Raw genomic sequence first — 17269 nt, forward strand, 5'->3', positions numbered from 1 at the left:
AAAGTCTCAATTCCTAGAATGTAGAGCCACCCAGTAGCAGTAGGATCAGAAGAGAGTCCTTACTCTCATGCAAGTTTTATCAACGGCTAGAATTTGCTGCCCCAAATTGTGGGGTGGCCACCAGCTTAGATGGCTTTAAAAGGGGATTTTAGAGGGATTCATGGAAGAGGATGAAGCTGTCAGTGGCAAAGTAGAACTTCCATGGATTGTAAGCCTATGCGGCAGGGTCTTGCTGTTTACTGTTTTACTCTGTACAGCACCATGTACATTGATGGTGCTATATAAATAAATAAATAATAATAATAATAATGGTCAGAGGCAGCCTACCTCTAAATACCAAGTTCCTGGGGAGCCACAGCGGCCATTACCTTCCTGCCCTGCTCGTGGGCCTCCCAGGTGGCCTCAGGGGTCACTGTGAGAGGCTGGACATGGCAGACCTTGGCCTGCATCAGTGCGGGTCTCTTCTTAGTTACTCTCTTTCGAAAATCAGTTACGAGCTGCCTTTTCAGTGCTCGAGATGGCTCAAACCAGCACATGGAGCGAAGTGAATCTGTTCTGACATCCTTACGATGTATGCTTGCAGACATTTATATGGATTGTATTCCAGTGAGCAAAGATTCCTTTTTGGGATTGGTGGGGATTATTTATTAATTTAATATATATTATAAAATATTATATTAATCAGCCTAATAACCAATGTTCTTTAGGTGGGTTAGAAGACTGAAAGGGCATATAAACAGTTAAAAATATAAGATATAATGCAAATATTTAGGAGGGATGTCTTTTTTAAAAACGCTTTAATGGAAAGTGAAAATGAGCTGGTTTGCACATCATGACAGCCATCATAGGTTCTTTAACCCACATCAGGTAACTGTGGATTGTTTAACTCACAGTGAGTCTGTGCTGCGCGTTTCTGCCACTTTGCTCTGGGTTGTTGTGTTGGGCAGACCTGGCGAGCGTGGGTTAATCAAGGGTTAAGCCAGTCTTGCTAACCCTAAACCGGGCCATGGGTTATGTGAGGGTTGTTTAACCCTTGCAAAGTCCATGTTTGCTGGGTTTGCACAACAAAACCACCTCTGATTGGGAGGTGGATATGCAAAGTGGAGCCTGTGGGTGCTTTGGCTCATGGGTTAAATAACCTATGCTAAGCCAAGTTGTGTTGTGTGAACCAGGTCTGTGTGTGTGAGAGAGAGAGAGAGGGGGTGGGAAGCAGGTTGTGGGATCACCTGTTATGTGCCAGACTTGTCCCTGCAGTTGGATCAGACTACTGACTTCGAAGAGCGGCGGTTGATCCGGGCAGCCATGCGGGAATTGCGCCAGCGGAAGCGAGGTACTCACCTGGGGGTTATAGGAGGAGGCGGGGGGAGGACGGGGAGAGGTTGGGATGGGTCCGAGGTCATGCTTGATCAGAGGGGTTCAGGGCCATGTACTTATAGGAGTAAGAAAGAGGAGGGGGGAAGTGATGGGCACCTAATCAAAACGTGGGGTGCAAAGGCCGCGTGCTGAGATGCCTTGAAAGGAGGAATGGACACGTCCATGGTGGTGGAAGAGAGAGGTTAGCCACAATAGCTCAGCGGAGCCTCAGTGCACAGTAGCAGTCTGCCGTGAAATCCCAGGCACTGGGACAAGCCAAAGGGGAAAGGCCTACTGATGCGTTTCCCAGAGGCTTCTGCCCGGCTACAGTTGGAAAGAGAATGGTAGTTAACGTGGCCATATTTTTAGGGGCTTCTGCTCCTCTGCACGAAGCAACAGTTTGATTAGCAGGTGCTGTAACGTTCATCTCCGCGCTGCAAAAAGCTTCACCAGCTGATTTCTACGCCACTGACGCTGTTAAAGGCGCAAGAGCAAGCCAGGCCTGGCTTTGTTTTCCTGATCAGTTGGCAACCCAAATGCTGGGCTGGAAGAACCTTGGCCACATCCAGCAAGGCATGTTTAAACTGGACTGCGCTTTTTAAACTTCTGGGCGTTTTTCTCCCCATTTCCCCCCCCCCCCCCATTTGACGGGATTATGAAAGGCAGATTGAGACTCGTGGAACGCGAGCAAGGACAATGTTCCCCACCTTGCTGGGTACATCGGGAATCTCTCTGGCCCTGGCCGTGGCAGGTCCATCCGGATGGCCCTCTGTTCCTAGGTCTTGAACAAAAGCCATTCCCACGTGATCTGGGGGTTAATCTTGAAGGCTAAAAACGTGCTCGTTTTTAAGGCAAAGCAAAACACAGCAGCCCCCAAAGCTAAGGGTTCTCTTCGCTTGCATGGATTTCCCAAGCCTGCACGTTACAGGCTGCGCCTGGGCTTAGAACTGCCCTCTTCCTCCGCTCCTGCCCCCTTGGAAGGTGGGCAGGGGCAGGCAGCTGGATTCCTGTGCCTCCTTGGCACGTTTTGCAAAGGCTAATTCTAACACTGCTGGGAAGGAGAAGAGAAGCCAGCGTTTGCCATGGTGGAAGGGCTGTAGCTCAGCGGACCCAGGACCCAGGATCAGACCTTGGCATCTTCTGGTCGGGTGAGGGAAGAAGCCTGCCTGAAGCCCAGGAGAGCCAAGGCTGCCAGTCTGGGTTGACAATACTGGGCTAGATGGACCCAGGGCCTGCCTCTGTGCCTCTCCAGCCTTTCTGCAATCAGAGAATTCCCAATTCCCCAACCAAGTTATCTGAGCGGAGCTCTACGTACAATCAGTGTGTGTGTGTTTGTTTTCCTAAATCTGTATCATCTCTCTCTTCTCCCTTTTATTTTCTTACTCTTTCTTATACCCTCCTCATTTCACACTACCCTTGTTCACTATCGGTACGCTGCTCACACACAAAATATGCGCCCATCACCTGCACATACACTCACTGACATTTGGAGAGCTTGGACTACTGACTTTGCCACGAAATCCCGCGTCTACCAAAGGCATATGCCCAATTCCTTGGGGTACCTCCACCATACATTACGGGCGTGCAGGAAGGAAGGGGCCCGTGCCTCTCTAGCACCACGCCACAGAGCAGCCCCATGCCGAAACCGAAGTGTCTGAGCAAGTTGGAATGTTCATAAACATTCCGTGACGCCTCAACCAGTCTCTGGGGAGGCTTCATTCCTGGTAGGAAAGGCTGCCGCCTGTGCTTCTTCTGTTGGTTCTTCTGTTTCTCTTCTGTTGTGTTTATCTGACATTGCCAAAGTTCTTCTGCGCTTGAGTCTGACACCTCCACCTCTCAACGCAGTAAGTTCCCGAAGAGACTTTCCTAAGCCAGCGTTGGCTCTGCAAAGAGAGAATGAGAATGAAGTATGACCCCAAATTCAGGAATGACAGCAGACAACCAGGTTTTCCCTCCTGGGGAATGGCGTAGGCAGGTGGGGATAAAGTGGAGCTGGGGTTTTCTTTGAAGGGGCGTAACATGCAGTCGGTACTCTACAGTTTGGACCAGCCGGAGGAAATGTTGCTTGCCCATGGCACGGTAGCCATGGAGTCCAGTTGCATGCTGGGCCCCTTCAAGGCAGCTTCAACCTGCGTCATTCCTGCCTTGTCTCTGGTGGCTGTGTGACACCTGGAGCAAGCCGAATGCCCCTCCAGCACAGGCAGGTGAAAACGAGCCGTGCTCAGCTCCTGGGGTGACCCAGTGCCAGCCATTCTCTCTCAGCCTGACCTACCTCACAGGGTTGTTGCAAGTATGAGCTGGGGGGGGGGAGCTGCTGCGGGGTGGGGGTGGGGTGGAGAGAGGACCGGGCTCAGCGAATGAAACACAACGGCTGCCAGCCGCGGGGCAGATGCCAGGCGAGGCCCCACCGCCCCCCCTGCTTGCCTCTGACCCCCCTCTGGAACGTGCGTTTTGCAGACCAGCGGGAGAAGGAGCGCGACCAGCGGCTGCAGGAGGCCAAGGCCAAGGGGGCCAGTCACACCACGGAGACCACCGCCCGGCAGAGTGCCACGTCGGCCGACGGCTCAGCCGTCAGCACGGTCACCAAGACGCAGCGCCTGGTGCAGTCCAGTAAGGAGCTGGCCCGGAGGGGTGGGGTGGGGAAAGCGTCTGCTTTGGGGCAGCCCCCCCCCCCCCCCCGTGCCCCCTTTGCCTCTGTGCGTGCATGGCAGCCGTGGGGCGTGCGGCGTGGACTACAAGGCTCTGCATCCTCACTCTCCTCCTCCTCCTCTACCTGTGGAGAGGAGGCAGCTCCTCTTTGCTGCCCTGACCGGTTCTTCGCTTTTTCTCGGGAATCACTGCTACCCGATCCTCTCTTTACACGGGGAGATTCCTTCCCCAGCCACCTCCACTCTGTCTTCTCCCTGCATTGGGCATTGCCTGCCTTTCCTCGCGTTGTCTCTGCGGCCTCATCCTGGCAGTCAGAGTTTTGAATGGCTCTTCGGCGGAGGCAGGGGGCTCTCTTTTTTCCTCTCTGTCCTCTCCTGGTTACATCCTCGGCGCCGTCTTTTCTTTCGGGCCGTGAGCTCCCAGCAATCCATTCCTGTGCCTGCCTGTCAGCTGTGCCTTGCCGTCCATCTTCGGTTTGCTGCCGGGCTACCTGGGACTTTGCCTTCAGTGCCACTGCGTGGCAAGGGTTTCGGCTTGGGGAGAGCGCATGAGATTCCGTTCATGGCATCACGAAAAGGGGCCTCGGTTAGCCAAGCGGAGAAAACCATCTTTGGGGCTCAGAGCCCGGACAACTCTTGTTTTTTAGAGTAGAGGAGACTAGCCTTCCCCAACTCGCCACCCTCCAGAAGTTTGGATTGCAGTTCCCATAATCCCCTGGAGGGCTATCATCACTCAGAAGAATGCAAGGATGTGCGTGCTCTCTGCTGTCCCAGAGGGCAGGACTAAATCTAATGGGCTTATGTTACAGGAGCGTAGATTTCGTTTGAACATTAGGAGAAACATCTTGATGGCAATTGGACAGTGGAACCAGCTTCCTAGCGTGGGCTGGGGGGTGGGTGGGTTTCTCAACCAAAGGCTGGAGAGCCATCAATTGAGGAAGCCGTATCTCTAGATCTCTTGCATCTGACTATGGGGTTGGGCTAGATGGCCTCTAAGACCCCTCCAACTCTGAGATTCCAGCCATGCTATGTCCAGGACCAGATGCACCATTCCTTGAAATACCAGTTCTTGGGGAATAGCAGCGGAAGCGGGGTGCTGTTGTCTTCCTGTGCTGCATGGGCATCCTAGAGAGGCATTGGGAAAGAGAATGCAGAGGCCTTTGCTCCGATGACCCACCAGGGCTTTTCTTAGGCTCTTATGTTTTTCTGTCCCAGACGATGGCAGCAAAACGTCCCGCACGATGACGATGGAGTCGAGTTATGTGAAGAGATCAGGAAGTAAGTCCCCTTTGTAGCGTTCATCCTGCACAGGATCCTATCAGAGACATGGCGGGCGGGGGTGCTGGCCGGGTGAAACGTAGTGGGGTGAAGGTGGGAGATCTCCTCCTGAGTGGAGTGGGCTGCGGCTACATTGAGCAGCTGGAGGGGCGTAATATAATAGGTCAGTGCAAAACAGCACACAGATATTTGGAGGCAGTTGGCTGCCAGACGGGAGGCTAATCCGAGTGGGAAGGTAAACATGTCCTGCTCCTTTAAATGTTTATGCTGTCTCGTTTAGGACACGTCAATAAAATCAAGTGATGCGTTCTTGTTGGTCATTATCCCAGATAATGTTCTTGTTGGTCACTGTCCCAGATCTCCTTTTTAGTATCCCGAGCAGCGTGTGAGGTTGGCTTCGTTCCTCCTGAGCAATCGGGCAGAATGTTGCTCGCACGTCTCGCTTTGAAATGTCTTTTTGCACAAGTGCCAGAGTTTTCGTATTTCCTTTTCAACGAAAGCAGAATATATAGCGATGTAACGTGGAGAGGATGGTTCCTTCCACAGTGGCAGTTTAAGTTGGAATTGCCATCCTTTGTTCACTCACTTTGTATGGAGAATACAGATTTAGTGAGTTAGTTAATTAAATTTATTTCGCAACTCTCTGCCAAGAATGGCACTCAACCAACTTTGGGGCATTCTATTGCTTTATGCATTGACTACCTGTCTATTTTTCAGAACTGATTCGTGGCGGTTTCCCCGCCCAGAGTTAAAATGAGATTGCAGTGTGAGACTGTTCCGGGTTGACTGGCAAAAAGCTATTGAGCCTATTTGGGGCTGTTGCACCTTTAGTTAGAAGCTTCTTCTATTGGCTTATACGTCTAATTAGGCCTTCTCCAACCTGGTGCTTTCCAGAAGTTTGGTTCTTCAAACCAAACTTCAAACCCGTTAGCATGGCCGATGGTCAAAAATGCTGGGAGATGTAGTCTAAAACGCATGGAGGACACCAGGTTGGGTAAGACTTGTCTAATCCTTCATGTTCATCATGGCGTGGTGTTACATCTCAATTACCATTTAATTGCCCCATAATTAGCCAGTTCCTTTGACCTGAGGTGTTAATATCTGGTCTCTTCCCTTTATTATATTCCTTGTCTTTATTTTATATAAAAATAGCACTTTTTGCAATAAAAGGGGTGAAAAAAGAGAAAACTATTAATTACTCCTCCCCTTTGTTAGGGAACAGGAACTAATTATTGGACAATCAGGAGATAATTCATCGCTAATCCCTTGGCCACCCAGAACGGGAAGCTATTGGAGACATAAGCCGCAAGAAGGAAGCTACTAATCAATGTTGCAGGGGATCTTTGCTGAACTTCTGAGCAAATGTTATAGAAGGATCTTTGCTGTGGGGAGGTGCATTGGTAGATAATGTATATGAAGTGCCATGTGGAATCCTGGTTTTAATTCCTCTTCCAGTCAGTTCCTGAAATGCAATGTATTAGCTGTGTGATCAAGGGCGCTTGTGTGGAAGCAACCTAAAAGGGAGGGCCCTTCATTCCTGACCCCTTTTGTTGGCTGCCTGTCACTTCTATCCATTGCATTTCAATTCTGATCCATTCTGTCCATGCTGACTTTTGGTGTGCAGTCCCTGCTGGCTCCCCTGTACCTGAGCGTCCTTTCCTCTCTCTAGCAGGCAGCAACACCTTCGTCCAGACCACGTCGTCCTACAGCGCATCGTCCTCCAAGAAAGTGGGCAGGTGAGTGAGTGCTCCCTTGAGCTCCCATGCTCTTGCACGGCGCTTGTCCCATTTCCACTGGGCTTGCGCAAGAGAACATCCACGGCTCAACCTCTCTGGGGGGGATCTACACTACTGCTTTAAAGCACTTTGAAAACGTTTTGAAAACTGTATATGCAGTGTGTCCTGGGCCCCAACAATTGTCAAAACTAGGGCTGTGCACGGACCCCCCGCTCCGCCCTGCTCCTGATCTGCAAATGGCGGATCGGGCCCGCTCCGCCTTGATTCAGCTACCTAGGGAGGTTGTGGGCTCTCCCACACTAGAGGCATTCAAGAGGCAGCTGGACAACCATCTGTCAGGGATGCTTTAGGGTGGATTCCTGCATTGAGCAGGGGGTTGGACTCGATGGCCTTGTAGGCCCCTTCCAACTCTGCTATTCTATGATTCTATGATTCTATGATTCGCCTAGGGTCCGCTCCGCTCCGCTCCGCTGCGGAGCTCCGGCTCCAAATCGGAGCTCCGCAGCGCCAGGGGGCGGCGCCAGGTAAGGCCCCCCTCTATCCTCCCCCTTACCTGCTTCCGTCCCGGCCTGCCGCCAGCTTCACTAGAGCCCGCGGTTCAACCAGGAACTGTAGGCCCCGCTTGCAGCCTACACTTCCGGGTTGAGCCGTGGGCTCTAGTGAAGCCGGCGACGGGCTGCGGACAGATGCAGGTAAGACCCCCTCCCCCTTGCCCCCTTACCTGGCTCTGCTGCTGTCGCTGCACGGGCAGCGACGGCAGCGGCAGGGCCAAGTAACCCCCCCTTACCTTTTTTGCGGAGCTCCGGATCGAGGCGAAGAATCCGCCTTCACCTTGATCCGCACCGCGACGCTCCACTGCTTCCCCGATCCACTTCGCCTCTGCCTCCGGTCCGAGGAGAAGCAGAGCACAGCCCTAGTCAAAACTGTTACAAAGCACTTTAAAGGAATAGTGTAGATCCTGCCTCTGTCTCCCGTTTCTGCTGCCACCCTTAACAGCAGCCTTCATAACGGTGATTTGGGGATGTTGTTCCCCAGGGGAAGTGTCATTATTAAGCACTTCAGATATGGGGCACGCAGGAAGAGAAGTTCTAATTCTGAAATGGAAGGGAAAAGTGGGAAGGTGTTAGACGTGAGAAATTCCACGTTTTGTCATCTGGCCGCGCTGCTCCTTGAGCCCATCAGGAAGGAAAAGAATGGTCGTGAAATAGGCCACTCTATCTAATGAGATAATATTTGAGGATGCACCCTTATTGCTCTCGGCAAACATTCATTCATTTATTTATTTATTTAAAATGTTTATATCCCACCCTGTATCACTAAGATCTCAGGGTGGCGTACAGATAAGAACATACAGTATAAAACAATAAATATACACAGTTAAAAACAAATTAAACCATAATCCAAGTTAAAACAATATATATTTTAAAAGCAATAGATGCAGTTAAAACAGTTAAAACAATGTGCCAGTGAGTTTAGCCATCAAAGGCTTTGTTAAAAAGCCATGTTTTTACTTGGAGTCGAAATGCAATCAACGTTGGCAGCAATCGAGCCTCCCAGGGGAGGGCATTCCACAGTCGGGGTGCCACCACAGAGAAGGCCCTCTCCCTTGTCCCATCATAACGTATATGTTGCATTGGTGGGATGCAGAGAAGGGCTCCTCCAACAGATCTAAGGTCTCGGGCAGGCATACATAAGGAGAGGCGCTCTCTCAAGTATCGAGGTCCCAAGCCGTTTAGGGCGTTAAACGTCATTACCAGCACCTTGAATTCTGACCGGAAGCGTATAGGCAGCCAGTGCAGTTCCTTTAAAACTGGTGTTATGTGGGCTCTGTAAGATGTACCTGCCAGCAGTCTAGCTGCTGCATTTTGCACTAGCTGCAATTTCCGTGTAGCGACACCTTCTCTTTGGTATCAAAAAGAAAGAAAAAGGAAAAGGCCTAATCTACAAAAAAACATCCTTTTGCACTATGAAAGCGGCATGAAAGCAGTATATAAAAGGCAGGAGCCACACCAGGCAGGATATAGCAGCATGAAAGTGGTCTATGGTCTGTGTCCATGGGCCCAAACAGTTGTCAGTGCGCTTCAATACCGCTATAAAGCAGTCGTGTGGCTCCTGCCTCTTATATACCACTTTCATAGTGGAATATCCTGCTTGGTGTAGCTGAGGCCATAATATTCAGGCGATCTTCCAGGATGCCAAGAGAGCCCGGAGGAGGCAAGGGGGAAAGGCAATGAAATGAGTGCCCAGCCCTGCCCTGTGCCATGACGTAGGCAGGGGCTCTCTGGGTGACTGGAGAACAGCTGGTGAGCCGGGTGATCTGTTTGCTTATTTTGAGTTATTTATATTTCACTTTTAGCAAAATTCTCAGTGTAGTTTACATAACAGATTTACTAACAGTAAACCACCCTAAAAATAAGTTAAAAACAAAACAAAACCCACAACCCAGCAGAATGAAAAGCAACAGGACACAAAAGAGCAAAAGAGCCATTATAGCGGGCAGGCCGAAATGCAAATGTGGCGGAGTGGCTGAAGTGTCGGACTGGGAGTCGGGAGACCTGGGTTCTAGTCCCCGCTCGGCCATGGAAACTCACTGGGTGACTTTGGGCCAGGCACAGACTCTCAGCCCAACCTACCTCACAGGGTTGTCGTTGTGAGGATAAAATGGAGAGGAGGAGGCGGATTATGTATGCCACTTTGGGTTCCTTGGAGGAAAAAAGGTGGGACATAAATGAAATGAAATGAAATAAATAAATAAATGGAGGAGAAGAGAGCTTGTAAGTGTGGGGCTGCCCCCAAGGAGGCCTTGCCCCCGGTACGTGCCGTTTGGATGTCTCCTGAAGATGGCCAGAGTGCTGGATCTCTGAAGCAGATCCTCAGACTGTCATGGGTGGTGGGATCTCCTTTGGCGTTCTGAAAGGAGCGTCCTCTTCTCGGCCCTTGGCACTGTTGCTATGGTCCACGTCTGGCTGAACAAAACCGTCGCTTCGAGCCCTTGGGAGCCTTAGGAGGGGATGTTCCTGGGGGTGGGGGAGAAGCTCAGGTTCTTGCTGGACTCCCCCCTGCTGCTGCTGCCTTTCCCCTTCTCATTTCCCGGCGCCTCTCATCTGCCTGCCCTCCTCTAGCATCTTCGAGCGGGAGGACCAGAGCCCCGGGCGCGCCGGCAGCTTGGCTGCTCTGGAGCGGCGCCAAGCCGAGAAGAAGAAGGAGATGATGAAGGCTCAGAGCTTGCCCAAGACGTCGGCTTCGCAGGCGCGCAAGGCCATGATTGAGAAGCTGGAGAAGGAGGGCGGCAGGTGAGGAGACCGCCGGGGCGAGAGCGGGTGGGGCACAGGTGGAGGAAGGAAAGGGGGAAGCTTTTAAAACTTGATGTTGTGCAGACTTTCTACTGTTAGTTTTACCCTACCCTGTGCCTGTTTACCCTACCCTGTGCCTGTTTACCCTACCCTGTGCCTGTTTACCCTACCCTGTGCCTGTTTACCCTACCCTGTGCCTGTTTGCATTCTCTTCCCCTCCTTATCGTTTTACTATGATTTTAATAGAATGTAAGCCTATGCGGCAGAGTCTTGCTATTTACTGTTTTACTCTGTACAGCACCATGTACATAGATGGTGCTATATAAATAAATAATAATAATAATAATAATAATAATAATAATAATAAGCCCTCCATGGATGGAGTCCGAGCAATCTCTGTGTTGCTTCTTCCTGTTGGAGGCAGATGACAGGGAAGGACAGGTGCTGTTGTTTCATTTTTGGTGGACTTGCCAGAGCAGGGGCGGCGTCAAAGGTTGGCCTGGTCGGGCACCTGCCGAAGGCCCACAATCAAGCAGGGGCCCTCTGGCAAAAGCCCCCTGGAGCTGCTGCTCCTCCTCCTCTTCCCCATGGCAACCTGCTTGTTCACTGCCTCCCTGCTCTCTCTGCCTGCCAAGCAAAGTGAGTGAAAGCAATGAGGAGGAGCAGTCAGGGGCAGCAATGGCAGCTGGAGATCAGGGTCCCGAGAATTTTCATTCAAAATCAACCGAAGGGAATTTTTTAAAAAAGAAAGGCCATTCCACCAACTAGAAGGAATGAGGAAGAAGACCCCACCCCTGGATTGATGGGTAAGGGGCTGAATACCCCAAATTTCATGGAGGAAAAAAAATCGCCGCCCTATATTATAAGAACCATTTTGATTCAGAGAAGGTTTTTTTTCCCCTTTTGGACTTTAAACTGCCCTCCTTTCCTCAATTTTTCACCAATCTTCTTGCAATTTTCAGGGTTTGTAAAACCAACATTTCTTTCTGGCACATGTCAATTTCAGCAAAATTGGTGAAACGTTTTTGATTTTACGAATGCTTGAATGACCCACCCCCCAATTACTGCTTTATAATGGTGGAATGCAGAATGGTTGCGTGAAAGGAGACTCACTGAGGGTCCTGCCCAAGAATCCTCAGGAACCCGGGGCCGGTGCTTATGAACCCATCATCTACGTAGTGAACGATGTTATCACGTGCTAATACACAACAACAGAAGGGAAACACCAAAGCAGGAGCGAAAGTGAAAAGAGAAGTACCTGTTCTCACAGGTGCCAGCGAAGGTTTTTGTCTGAATGAACCTACTAACTGGTGGTGTGTGTGTGTGTGTGTGTGTGTGTGTGTGTGAGAGAGAGAGAGAGAGAGAGAGACCATCATTAGAAGCTGGCTTCGCCTGATCCTAGGGACAGGACCTTGGGACAGATTTTGGCATGTTTGCAGGGCAAAAACATCTATGTGAAGATTTACGGGTGGATGCCAGATTGCGATCTCTACGTTACATATAAAAGAGCTGTGTTTGCCAAGGCTGCAACACATTCGTGCTGTCGGCCTGAAAGCGATTGCTGTTGAATCGTGTGGGCGAAACATTTAACTGACTCATGTTTTATGTCCTGTTATTGCAAGATGTTTGAAGTGAGGTTGTTTGTAATGGCCATTAGTCATATACAATGGAATATTTGACTTTGCTTAGTCTGTTCCTACAACTTTTTTTTTCCCTCCAAGGTTGCCCCTGACAAAGGAGGCTTTTCATGCTGGAAGGTGTAGGGGTCATGAATGCATTTTATTCATTGGCACCTTAGAAACCATATTCTCATTTCTCACAGCGATTCAGTACTGGGGGCACAGACCTCCTACAGGGAACAAGTTCCCACCTAATGATACTTCAAGGGTAGAAGCTATCTGCCTTGGGGATGGGAATATTCTGGTTCTCAATTTCCTGCATAGAGTGAGGGGGTTAGATTAGATGCCCTGCGATGCCCCCTCCCAACTGTTTATGATTCTGTGATTCTAAGCTTCACATCCTCTGTGCTAAAAGAACTGACATTTTGCACTAAGGTAATCCAGGGCGGGGGGGGGGGGGGGCGGAATCACAAGCTGATTATGAGCCGACAGTGTGATGTGGCTGTAAAAAAGGCAAATGCTATTTTGGGCTGCATTAATAGAAGTATGGCTTCCAAATCGTGCAAGGTACTGGTTCCTCTCTATTTGGCCCTGGTTAGGCCTCATCTAGAGTATTGCGTCCAGTTCTGGACACCACACTTCAAGAAGGATGCAGACAAGCTGGAGCATGTTCAGAGGAGGGCAACCAGGATGATCAGGGGTCTGGAAACAAAGCCCTATGAAGAGAGACTGAAAGAACTGGGCATGTTTAGCTGGAGAAGAGAAGATTGAGGGGAGACATGATAGCACTCTTCAAATACTTGAAAGGTTTGTCACCCAGAGGAGGGCCAGGATCTTCTCGATCCTCCCAGAGTGCAGGGCACGGAATAACGGGCTCAAGTTAAAGGAAGCCAGATTCCGGCTGGACATCAGGAAAAACTTCCTGACAGTTAGAGCAGTACGACAATGGAACCAATGACCTAGGGAGGTTGTGAGTTCTCCCACACAAGAGACCTTCAAGAGGCAGCTGGACAACCATCTGGCAGGGATGCTTTAGGGTGGATTCCTGCATTGAGCAGGGGGTTGGACTCGATGGCCTTGTAGGCCCCTTCCAACTCTACAATTCTATGATTCTATGAAAAGCTTACTTTGGTGAGCTGCATAAATCACACAAATTAAGCACGTTTGCATATTGTCGCCTGTTTTTGTATCATTTATCCTGGTTGTGCAAGTAATGAGGAGGGGCTGTGAGGACACTGAATCCACCCCCCCCTACTTCTGCTCCGTCTCTGGGACGCTTATTCAGATGCCTCTCTCATTTCTGAGATTCTAGTAGGCGTGGTCTGTGTTGGTAATCATGAGTACTAGAACCTTGCCCATTTTTAAAAGAAAGCAAGGAAGAAAGCTGAGATTCTCAGGAATCTCCACGACTTTTCTGTGCTCCCATGGAATTGGAGCAGATGTACAGCCCTGTTAATAGTTCCACTGAGATGACATCAACCTGGTCCTAGAACCCGGTGTAGAAGACGGCGACCCTTGGCAATTCACGGGGTTGCACAGATCTCTCTCTTTTTTTTTTTTTTTACTCCTTACCAGGGGCTTTTCAGTGGCAGCACCCTGATTGTAGAACTGCCTCCCAAAGGAAATTGGAACGGGCCCTTCTCTGTTAACTTCTGGGCAGGCTGTTAAGGCATTTTTATTCTGCCAGGCTTTTGTTCATTTTAATCTTGTTACTTTTGGGTTGTGTTCTGGCTTTTAATGCCCTCTGTTTTCGAAATGCTGGCGTTCTAAACTGCCTTGGTAGGGGTCCGAAAAGTGATATAAAAACCGCTTTTATAAACCAACCGATAACATTTGAAAGGGTTTCCCCCTTTTCCTTCCAAGTGAGACCGTGGGCAAAGCTCTTTAGCAATACTTAGAACTGCCGGGAGGCAGATAAAGCCGCTCTGGGGACGGCGAGGCTGGCCCACCTGCCTGGGGTGGCGCTCCGAGCGGACAGGCCCATGACGGCGCTCCATGTTCTCTCCGCAGTCCAGCAAACCCAGCCGTGTCCCGGGTGGCTGTCCAGCGCTCCTCCAGTTTCGGGGTCCCCAACGCCAACAGCATCAAGCAAATGCTCTTGGACTGGTGCCGTGCCAAGACCCGGGGCTACGAGGTGAGTATGCTTCGGGGAGCCTGTGCCGGTTCTCCGCCCCCCCCCGACTCCCGCCCCCCGTTTCGTTCATCTTCGCCTGGGCCTCCTCCTGCCCCCTGACACCCATTTTCCCGCCCCGCCTTGTCCTTCGTAGCACGTCGACATCCAGAACTTCTCGTCCAGTTGGAGTGACGGGATGGCCTTCTGCGCCCTTGTCCACAACTTCTTCCCCGAGGCCTTCGATTATGCGCAGCTCTCGCCACAGGACCGACGGCGCAACTTCGAGATGGCCTTCTCCGCGGCAGAGTACGTAGTCCTCCGCTGGAGGTGGCGGGAGGGCGGGGGGTGGGGAGGAGGGCACCGCCTGTTTCCTTGGCGTGTCCTGGGGCTGCGTGTGGGTCCGTGATGTTCCCGCAGGCTCTTTGAGTCTCCGGCTCAGCCCTACACCAGCTGCCGCTGGGCAGCCCTCGGTTCAGAGAGAGGTGGCTGGGAGTAGCCAGGTGCAGCATCTCGGCAAGGTCCATAGCAGAGAAGTGAGCTGTAGGGCTAGAGGGAGGGCAGGGCTCTGTGTGCGAAACCTCCTGCTCTTGTGGGGAGGGGGAGGGGGGATAGACGTAGGAACACTCGGTTCCCTTGTTTTGCAAGATTCTTCAAGGTGTACTACGTCACGTATTTTCTTGTTGTTTTGCAAGCCATGGGAAGGGGGAACAGCCAGTGCAAGGCATCGAACCCTCTCTGTCCAGAGACACACACACACCCACGCCCCCCTCTTGCTCAGTCACCCTGTTAGCTTCTGAGACTGCAGAAGGGGTCCCCTGGACAGGTCCAAGCACCCCATTGCAACCATAAGAGATTTTTTTTTATAAAAAAAAATTATGGTCAGCGGTATATAAATCTATGAAGTAAATAAAGGAGTAATAAGGGCTAGAAACTTGTTTGGTTTTTCAAAAAGAGGAATGAAGGGAAAGCTGGGATGCTCAGCAGGCGGAACCTCCAAATATCCCTGCAGTTGCTCTGCCCTCCTGCAGAGCCGCGACAGACGCTCCGCCCCGGCGGCCGTTCAGAATGTAAGAACGTCAGAAGAGCCTTGATGCTGGATCAGACCGAGGGTCCATCTAGTCCAGCCCTCTGCTCACACAGAGGCCAGCCATCGGCCAGGGACCCACAAGGCAGGACATGGTGCCACAGCACCCTCCCGCCCATGTTCCCCAGCAACTGGCGCACACAGGCTTACTGCCTTGAATACTGGAGGTAGCACACAACCACCAGGGCTTGTAGCCATTGATAGCCTTCGCCTCCGGCGTGGTCTGTGAGCCACCCAGGCAGCCACCCATCTCGGTGGGCCCGTAGGTGGGCTGGAATTTTGCCCACGTCCACCCTAGACCTTTCCCAACATTGGGGCCTGATTCGTGTGTCATACTTGCCTGTAGCTTGTGAGGTTGTTCTCATGCACGAGATGGGGCCGGGGGGGGGGGGCGGGGAGGGAGAAGGGGGGGAGGAGGGAGAAGGGGGGGAATGCCGTGTATATGGGACGCAGAAGCTCTTTCCTGAAGGACAACAGGCGGTCGCTTTGCATACTGTAGCCTCAGCGGCACACTTGAATGCTGAGAGCTGAGCATTTGGGGGAGGAGGAGGAGGAGGAAGAGGAAGGGAGCGGCTGTCGTGCTGTGCGAGATCCGCCTCGCAGGGCTGGGGTGCCGTTGCCGCTTGCGGATGGGGCGACCGGGGCTGGGGTTGTGTTTGCCCCCCGGGGCGTGGCTGGGCACCGCTGTGGCTTCTCGAGCTTGCCTTTTCCGGGTGCCGCGCCAGGAGCAGGTCCAACAGAAAGGCATGGAAGAAAAGTTCCTCCTTCTCCTCCGCTTTCTCCCCCTTTCTTTCTCTCTCCTCCTCCTCCTCCGTCTCCTGCCCTCTGCTCTGGGCTGATGGCTCCCCTGCTTGTCGGAGGCGGATGAGAAATCCCTCTGGAGCAGGGCTGCGCAGCTACTACTGCTACTCACCCCCACTTCCACCAACGCCATTTGTGTTCCTGGAATCGCGTAAGATTTGGCACTCAGGAGATGAGTTCGGGATTGATCCCGCCAATAACCACGCCCGGAAAAGTCAGAAGGGCTCGGCCACGTTCCTGGGTCTGGTGCCGTGAGCAGAGTGTCCAGGGCGAACGTCCCGACTTTTGGCTTTAGCTGGAGAACTGGAAGCAAACAAAGATACACACGCACATGCGCACGCACAACACACACTCCTCAGGCGCTCTGAGCGCAGCTCCCCCACGGAGAGGAATGCCGCCCTCCGCCCCGCGTCCACGGCTGCCTCCGATGGGGGAACAGGTGCAGGCAGGGCGGCATTGGGAGCCCGTGAGGGTTGCAGGAGTCAGGAGCGTCCTTGGTGACCTGTGAGCAAGCCCTCCCTACTCGCCAGTTCTCAGGTTACTCGGCTGAGTCCAGCCAGCGCTGTTGCTGCAAGGTCGGGGCCTGCTGCAGGAGGGCGAACCTTGCGAAGGGTTCCATTGTGTCCGGCTGGTTTTGCTGAGGCCGAAGGACGCCCTGGCTTCAGATCTGGGCCTTGCCCTGCCCGGGAGTCTCGAGGGGCCGCCCCGTTGAGGTGGGCAGCCGTGGCTCAGCCGCCTTGCAAAGTCGCCCAGGTTCAACGCCTGGCTGGCAGGTCCCAGCCGGGGAAGGCTCTCTGCTCTTGTGGCACTGGGCAGCTGCCGCTGCTGCTGCTACTCAGTCTCAACCAGGAGTGAGGGACCCGGGGACCCCCAGATGTCGTTGGCTGGCGAGGGCTGATGGGAGTTGCAGTCCGCTAACATCTGGAGAGCCACACTTTCCCCCTAACAATGCTGGGCTCGATGGACCAGTGGAACACGGAAGAGCCCCAAGGCTGGGTCAGGCCAAGGGGCTCTTCTCACAGTGGCCCATCAGCTGCCCACGGGGAACCCACAGCAGGACACGAGTGCAACAGCACCCTCCCACCCATGTTCCCCAGCAACTGGTGCCTATGGGCCTACTGCCTCGGATACTGGAGGGTGCACACAGCCGTCGGGGCTAGTAGCCGTGGATAGCCTTCACCTCCAGGAATACACCCAGCCCTCTTTTAAAGCCGTCCAAACCGGAGGCCGTCACCCCATCTTGCAGCAGTGAATTCCAGAGTTTAACTCTGCGCTGTGTGAAGACGCCCTTCCTTTGATCTGTCCTGAATCTCCCACCCATCAGCTTCATGGGATGTGACCCCC

General features: G+C 52.3%; 1 protein-coding gene across 5 annotated transcripts in view; it reads left to right on the plus strand.

Moving 5' to 3' along the window:
* SMTN (smoothelin) overlaps positions 1-17269 on the plus strand; it is a 97304-nt gene that overhangs the window by 71297 nt on the left and 8738 nt on the right. For 4 of the 5 annotated variants that reach the window (XM_063144260.1, XM_063144262.1, XM_063144263.1 and 1 more), the window contains exons 14-20: positions 1255-1330; positions 3811-3963; positions 5217-5279; positions 6949-7015; positions 10138-10308; positions 13938-14061; positions 14195-14346. In XM_063144260.1, coding sequence (XP_063000330.1) covers positions 1255-1330; positions 3811-3963; positions 5217-5279; positions 6949-7015; positions 10138-10308; positions 13938-14061; positions 14195-14346 — 806 coding nt within the window. The remainder of the gene's footprint in view (positions 1-1254; positions 1331-3810; positions 3964-5216; positions 5280-6948; positions 7016-10137; positions 10309-13937; positions 14062-14194; positions 14347-17269) is intronic. The other variant, XM_063144264.1, reaches the window with a different exon arrangement.

This window comes from Elgaria multicarinata, chromosome 18, assembly GCF_023053635.1.
Source record: "Elgaria multicarinata webbii isolate HBS135686 ecotype San Diego chromosome 18, rElgMul1.1.pri, whole genome shotgun sequence".
Taxonomy (NCBI): Eukaryota; Metazoa; Chordata; class Lepidosauria; order Squamata; family Anguidae; genus Elgaria; species Elgaria multicarinata.